General features: G+C 43.4%; 1 protein-coding gene across 1 annotated transcript; it reads left to right on the forward strand.

Annotated features, from left to right (window-relative positions):
- Positions 1–2,192: 2,192 nt before the first annotated feature.
- PALM2 (paralemmin 2) lies at positions 2,193–7,898 on the forward strand (the record flags this gene model as incomplete). Its single annotated transcript, XM_010136154.1, has 2 exons — positions 2,193–2,329; positions 7,150–7,898. Coding segments are annotated over 2 exons (886 nt in total), but the record flags the coding sequence as incomplete, so codon positions are not given.
- Between the last annotated feature and the right edge of the window lie 200 nt (positions 7,899–8,098).

Consider the following 8,098-nt stretch of genomic DNA (forward strand, 5'->3'; position numbering starts at 1 on the left):
AGCAATGCTAGCTGCCCGGATGGTCAGCTCTGTTCCCTATACAGGAGCTGGGGAAAAACAAACACTTGCAAAGGATTTTGCTGCCTGCAGTGCTCTGGGATGAGAACTGTACCCTAACCATGCCTATTTATTCTCATGGACTAGGAAATAGTAACAGATGATTAATTAAGCAGCATAAATCTGCACTGATTACACCCATGTGTGGACAGATAGGTTTGTCACTCAAGCTGCTGCATGAGTGTGTACTGAAACTACTATTTCAGCAGTGCACTCTACAGGGTGAATTATTACTAAATGTCTGCCATTTCCAGAACAGAAAGTGCCTTCTTATTCTGGCCTAGAAATACAGTCCCCACTTCTTCCCTGTGAGAAATTTTTTCAGTATTCAGTAATAGCCTTCTCATTTGCTGGTTGTATTTCCCAGAATAACAATACCAAGCAGTGTACCAATTTCTCATCAGAGGCAAGAAACTCTGCAAAAGAAAGCAGCTGTCACTGGCCACTGCTCAGTCAGCTGTGGCCTAAACAATTATTTCTCCTAGACTCTACTGCTAATAATAAAAAACTTTGAGGAAGCAGTATGCATTGAAAATATAAATACCCATTTGCCAAGATTGCCATTCGTCCACTGAAGCATGAAATAAAAGAGTATTTCCCTAGCCAAGTTTTTGTTTCAAATTCATCTGTGGCAAACTGAACTTACACGCTAACTCTCCAGCTTTCTGGAATGAATTAGCACTGTGCCTCTGTGGCATCCTCCTCCAACACAGAGAGCGGTAACGGCGACCTCCTTACCTGAGTCACCTACAGTGGTCCATGGAGGGGTAGACTGTCTTCTTGGGGACTGTGATTACTATCTTCCAGCAGCACGGGTGGCCGCTGCAGGCTGTTAAGGTGGTAGAAACCTTTCACTAATATGAGGCCAAATTTTCCTGTCAAAGGAGCAGACTTTGTGATTAGAGGTGACACCTCATGTCTTTGCTGAGGATGCCACTGGGTATAGGATTTTCTTTTGGGATGGGTGTTAGCCCATAAGGGATATGATCAAAGTATCTCTCTTCATCAGATGCGGTTAAGCAGCCTACAACAGGACGTTTCATTTTCTCTCTGCTTTCACCAGTTTGCTTTTATCGTCTGCCATGATCTTCCTATCTCACCTACTTGTAAGAACAAGAGGCATCAAGGAAGGCAGATTATGCCTTCTTCCTGATGGACCAGGCCATACCAAGGGCTCAGCAACTTACACGTTGAGCCAGCAAAGTACCCTTGGAGGAAGATTTCTCTGTTTCACACCAGATAGGATCTTAGGTTTGAACAGGAATTTAATTCTTTCTATACAAAACTGAAAACATTTCCCATTACAGGAAAGAATAAGATTTTTAAATATTTTTTTCTTTTTCAATTTGGTTTGGTGCCTGAACTGTAAGTTAATTATTTGCACATCTCTTATCTGAGCTCTGCTTTTAGCTCAGCCACTGAATCCTAGCAGAGCAATATACGCTATCTAGTTCTATTTAACCCAGCCACAAAACATCTCCCGGTAAATATCTGTAAATTTCTTCAATGCCTGTTCTAAAGAGCTCATTTAACTTGCACTAAACAACCATAAGCTCAAACGTAAACCAGACAGTCCTTTAAGATAGCTTTCTACTAGTTCAGGGTTGGATGATGAATGATGGCTCTGTAGAGCTGGCAGGCAGTTAACACCTGCTGAAGGTCACAATGGGCACCCTATCAGTATCTATACACCGTTTCATTATTAGCTCAATTTCAGCTTTAAGAACAGAAAGCCGAATGATGGTTCAATAATATCAGAAACAACCAGTGCAGAAAGCTGGCCTTTCGTCCCATCCAGTCCACACTAGCATTTTTAGGCTTTTATAGCTCTATTTGAAATGTCATGTATTCTGGGTATCACATTAGGTTTGCTCCTTACGTTCCCCCTCTCTCCCCACCATTTTAAAGGTCATAGACTTGATAAATCCAGAACCTCCTGACAAATCAACTGACATAAGGTTTGAGTCATCTGGACCCATTCCCTCCTGCCTCAGCTAGTCTATTGAACACCAATCACACGACAGTGACTTTGCACTTTGTTTGCTTTGATCCAATTATCTAGTACAAAGCTCCAGTGACTACTGTCAGGGCTGACAGCACTGCTGTCTAAGCAATGAAGCCACTGGGGCTTATAGCACGATTCTAACTGTTTCCTGTTCTCTGACACCAGATGCAGTAAATTACATTTACTCCCAGATCCCTGAACTCCCAACCCTCTATTCACGAACAGCAGAGCCAGTTCCTGGGTGGGACGGAGCAAGCAGAGTAGCTGGTAAGTCTCAAGGAACAAAGTATTGTAATTCTAGTCCAGTAGCCATGAACTTTTTTTGTTATATTACCTTAATGGGTCTGGTGTCCCGATATCATTGAAATGCCAGGAAATGCCACTTGATCTGTATGTTGTAAATAAGTCAAGGTTTTTTTGAGCAGCAATGAGTACTCTCAACACATTGCAGTTGAACCACGTGAAGGACCATAGGAAATGCACCATTTTTTTTTTTTTTTTTTAACATGGAAACATTCAGTACTTCCATCTCTACTGACACAATACATGGTACCTAGGCCAAAGTTTTGTCTCCTGTGTTGTACACGTGCAACTCCCATTAAGATGAATGAGACAGATAGGCACTCACAAGACTCCATACATGCTTCGAGTGTTTATATCATTTTAGTCTTATTTGTATGCCATTCTTTCTTCTTGGGGAAAAGGTGGGGAGAATTACATCATGTTTTGTGCTTGGAGTCGTAGAGAGAATTTTCTAACACTAGTTTTTCAGATTGAGTATGTGTCTTAAATGTAACAATGTGACTGTTAAAAGCTGTATGTTTTTCTTATTTTCAAAATCCTTCTTTTCTAAACAGTATATTCCCTAGCTTAAGACCAAATTGCTGGTGGTTTCTTAACAGGTATCTGAAGGAGTGGGAATGAAAGGTAGTTTATCTGAAGAATGGGTTAACAAGCATAGCAAAGCAATAGCTGCAGCTAGGGCACTGTATGCAGCTGTGGGATAAGTCATTTTGTTCAGAAGTCCCTTTGCAAACCTTTCCAAGAACTTCCCTTCCACCAGTGCTTACATTGATCTGTCTTAAAAGCAAGCTTTTCCCTGTGTGTTTTGTGCCATTTTGTCAACACCAAAATACCAATAATTTCTTTCATTCCTTGGATGATCCAGAAGCCTTGTTCATGTAGTCCTTGGTAAGAGTATTGTCTGTGTGCACCAGCATCGGTCCTCAAAGGTAGACTGTAAGCATCCATCTTAAAACAAGCTTGAAGTCTATTAAGATGGCTTTTTAAAGAGCCGCCTCTGAATCCACGTAACAGGCAGAAGCCACATCCTTCCGTACACACTTTGGGATCTAGTTGTTGTGAAGCACCGCATCATGTTAAACTGTAATTAAGGGTTGTGCAGAAAAATTGCACTTGTGAATAGCAGCTGTCATCTTTAAGTACTGCTTTCAGTTTCAGCTATTGTCAGATAGTTTTATATTGTATTAATAGAGCACATTTTGTAGTAAATAAGCTCTGGTTAGATAAAGACGTTTTAGAAATCAACATTAGTTCATTTTTCACCTACTTTGACAATCTGGGCTGCTAGGCTTTCCTGCAGAGAACAAACATTATGCATAAAGGCAGATAAGCCAGGTTGTGTTACGCACTTCTCCCATGGCAATGCATTTCACTAGTAAACAGCTTTCTAAGAATCTCACATATGTTTATGCATTTACTTGCGCAAGTAGATTTAATGTGATCCCTGGGGCAGGTCATAAACAGCACGTTATGCCAATATCTGGGGAAAAAACCCAACTGCTTAAATCACCGTAGAAGAAATGAAAAGAAAATGTTGACAGCAGCAAATACCTAAGCGGATTAACCATACATAAAACACACAAGGACCACACCTGTAAACTTTCTAGATCAGATCAGCCAGTAGGACAGAGTCTTCCAAGCAGTGCTAAAATTTGTTGCCCGAAGTCTTCCTAATAGGTAATAGGTCGCGACTCACCAGTACACCATACCATACATAAAAAGATGTCTCTCACAACTCATCTTAACTATGGTGAGGTTCACATGATTTAACTACCAGATTTTCCCTAACTGCTTTTGAATTCAAGCCCACTGCATAAGCCTTCTTTTAATACTTCTTCTAATACTCAGTACTGAATTGAATTTGTTCCTCAGAACAGGAAGGGTCTGCGCTAATACTATGTGCAGCACTTAACCTATTTCACAGGAAAATCAGATGCCTTTACTGAAAAGTCATGTCCCAGATAACATTTTTATTTTTCAAAGAAAAGGAGTTGCACAGGAGCTCCAGAGGAGCTCAGGATCCTGCTTCCTGCCAAGAAGGTAGCAGGTGGCCAGTCGGTGAGTTGGTGGGGCCCTCTCTGCGGGGCTGTGGTGCTCAGGATAGAAAAAGAACTTCTGCCCATCAGAGATGAATTTTCTGTATGTGCTGTTGCTCCTTCATAGTTCAGCTTTGCTTCAGTTCAGCTGCCTGCCTTTCAAAAACCTCCCAGTGTGTCAATTTTAGCATCATCACCATAGGCTAGCCAACTTTCCCTCTGTCATGTTGGAAGTTATTGAGCACTATCTGCCTAAACAGCTGGGTGAATTCAAGCAATGTTCAGAGACCACTCACCCAAGGACCAGGGGCAAGCCAATGAATAAAATTCCTCTTTCTTTCCTCCTCCTCCTCACCCATACCCAAGCAACTGCACCTACAAGGCAGTAAATTCCAGAGTGTTAGTGGTGGCACCTGTATCTTTTTGTTTTGTTACCTCTGTAATCTGGATTAAAAGCTTCAGGCAGAGGTACTTGCAGGAGACTTGGAGGGCACTTGTCCACCAGCTCCTCTAGCTGCAGAGATCCCAAGCAAGGGATCCATGTCAGCTGCTCTGTGAGTTGTATCGTGGTGCAGTCTGCCACAGCTCCTCAGAGCAACCTGCTTTAGGGCTTAGTTGCTACCAGCCTTGGGGCAACCACGTCATTCCTTACTTCCGGCCTAAATCTCCCCTGTTTCAGGCCATGCCTGATGCCCCTCAGCCTCCTGCTGTACACCTTAGAGAAGAGTCCAGCTCTTGCCCCTGCAGCCTCCTCCTGATTGCTCAGGCTGCTATGGAATGACCAGGCTGAAAACTCCAGAATGGAGAGAGAGATCAGAAAACTGATAGCCCTGCTTCACAGTGAAAATGAAGTAGGACGTGACCCGGTGCTCAGTCATGTCAGCTGTGGACACAGACGGTCTATAAACCTCCCAAAGCAGTGGTAAAACACAGTCCTTAGGTCTATTGCCCTAGCTTGCAGTGGCCACAGTGAGATCCCTGCTTCTGCAGCCTGCTCCAGCCTTCAGCAATGCCTCACTCTCAGAGGTAGCAATTCTCCTTCACTCACTGGCAGCTCAGTCCTCCTTCTCCATGCAGGTGTTTGCGTGGCATTGCACTTGACCTAACCAGCCCTGCCAGGGCTGACCAAGGTCTGAGCAGATGCGTAGTAGAAGGCCAGACACCGCATTTGGCTGGGCTGTCTACCAGACTGCACTCCACAGGGGGACAGAGAAGACCAGTTCGTGGGTGCCAGCATGCACCCACTCAGCAATACATTAATTTTTTGTCTAGAGCTATGGCGCAGGGCGGGGGGGAGGGGGAGGTGGGAGATCATGATGCCTGTCATGATAAACTTCCTATTACTGTTGAAATACTTTGCTTTAAGGATACAGATAAAAAAATCTACTGTGTGTGAACACAGACTAAGGGAAAATATTAAAGCAAGGATTTTTTTTCATATTCATGATATTTTAAATACAAGCATATCAAGCTACATTGGTTCTTGGGGCAAGGGTATTTTGTACTCACTTGAAAATAAGTCAGGAAAAAATGCCAAGGTGTTCAGCTTGTGATGTCGCCAGGTAAGACAAATCACGATTATACAATAGAAGTTCATGGGTGGAAATGGTCACCGTTAAGTTTCACGAACACTTGTCACTGCCTGTGTTAATTAGTTATTAAATGTCTGTGGATGTCTGTCTGGGAGCTAAAATGTCTTCATCTGCGTACAAGGAATGCTTAAACAGATGGCCACTTCTGGAAAATCTCTAAGACCTTTGCACATTTTTCTTTGAAAAGCTGTCTAATGAGTTGTCATCATATCTCAAAATGGGTGTTAGAGTGGTGTAGACTGCCTGTCTATTCCTACAGTGAGGTCTCTACAACTTCCTTCTTGTTTCTGTGTCCTTAACTGCTAGTAAAGCTTCTCTGCTATTCTAAAGCATCCCTTACATGCACATTTTTACCTGTTGTTTCATGACACTTCGAAAATTAGTTCATTATTACTTTTTTCTTCAGCTTTGGCAGTGGTGCTTAGGACCTAATTCAAACAAACAAGGACACACTTCTTGGTCACTTTGTACACTCTCTTAACCTGCAAACAGAGGTCACTGTCAATGCCTTGGTGTGGAATCCAAGAGATCTTTCCTGCAGTGCATCTGCAGGAGCAATTACCCTGTTCCTGCGTGATTTTGTTTTCCCACCTGTGTAACAGTGGTAAACAATGTTTCTTCACCTCTATAAAATGTTTTGAATGATACAGAAGGAAGAGTTAAGCAAGAACAAGCATTGATAATAAAACAGTCTAGGTGTTACTTGCAGCAAACAAAACTTGTTACCAGTTTGGCAGAGAAGGAAAAGAGAGTAGAGAGGTTCCTGGCGATGAGTTTCTTTCTAAATATTAAGGCCAGTTCAGAATGGAAGGTTTGAGGGCAACCTGCATGCTGTCACCTCCCTTTGTCTAAACTACACCTAACCCAAGTGTTCCTGGTGCTCCTAGTTGATCAGAGGCAGCTCCACGCGGCATGAGCTGAAAGACTAGGTCCTGTTTGCTGCAGGTATGCCTAGCCTCCAGCTGGATAAAAAGCTGTAGTGTAGCAACTGTCTCTGTCCACAGTGTTGTGTCCCCCTTTTAACGTAGAATGCTTGGCCCTTTAGAAGCAGGAGGTAGGATAAGGGGCACCATATTTTTCTTTGTCTGTTTGGCAATTAACCATTCACTGGCTTTTTTTGTTGTAACATGCACTTCCTCTCTTGTTTTCATTCAAGCTTTGTGCACCATGGAAATAAATGTGGAGAAAGACAAACAGACAGGAGAGACCAAGATTGTCTCTGCTTCACCTATTGGCCCAGATGAGGCCCATCAAAGAGGATTCAAAGTCTATGATGATGGTACCAAGGTAGTCTATGAGGTTCACTCTGGTGGCACAGTGGTAGAAAATGGAGTACATAAATTAAGCTCAAAGGATGTAGATGAACTTATGCAAAAAGCTGGACAATCAAGTGTAAAAGGAGGGTATGAAACAATGACTGTGTCAGACAGAAATGCAGTAGCCGATGGAAACCTTAGCCATATGAAGGAGCAAATGCTCTTCAAGGAGGCAAAGCTGGAAATGGTACTCAAACCCAGCAAAGGGTATGCTGTGAACATTGAGCCCCAAGACAAACCTTGTGGTGGCAAAGCCCCAGAGGCCAGTGCAGATCAGCCGGTGACAATGATATTTATGGGCTACCAGAACATCGATGATGAAGAGGAGACAAAGAAAGTGCTGGGCTATGATGAGACCATCAAGGCAGAGCTGGTTCTGATTGATGAAGATGACGAAAAGTCGTTGCGGGAGAAGACAGTGACAGACGTCTCCACCATGGACGGGAATGCTGCTGAGCTAGTCTCTGGCAGGCCGCTGTCGGACACGACAGAGCCCTCCTCTCCTGAGGGGAAGGAAGAGAGCCTGCCCTTGGAAGCTGCCCCAGGTACACAAAAGAAAAAGCGCTGTCAGTGCTGTATTGTCATGTGAACACCTTATCCTTCCCCGCTCCGGGCAGCTCCTGCTCCATCACTTGCCTAGACCTCACTGTACCTTCTAACTGCAATACTGTGAACTGGAAGTGAATGCCTCCATTGCCTTGCAGTTGGGTTGCTTTGCTTTCTAGTTCTTCAGGAAGAGGAACGCATGGTTATTTTCCCATCAGATGTACTATTTGGGGTTTGGGGAGG

This window comes from Buceros rhinoceros, unplaced genomic scaffold (genome assembly GCF_000710305.1).
Source record: "Buceros rhinoceros silvestris isolate BGI_N320 unplaced genomic scaffold, ASM71030v1 scaffold41365, whole genome shotgun sequence".
In the NCBI taxonomy this organism is placed as follows: Eukaryota; Metazoa; Chordata; class Aves; order Bucerotiformes; family Bucerotidae; genus Buceros; species Buceros rhinoceros.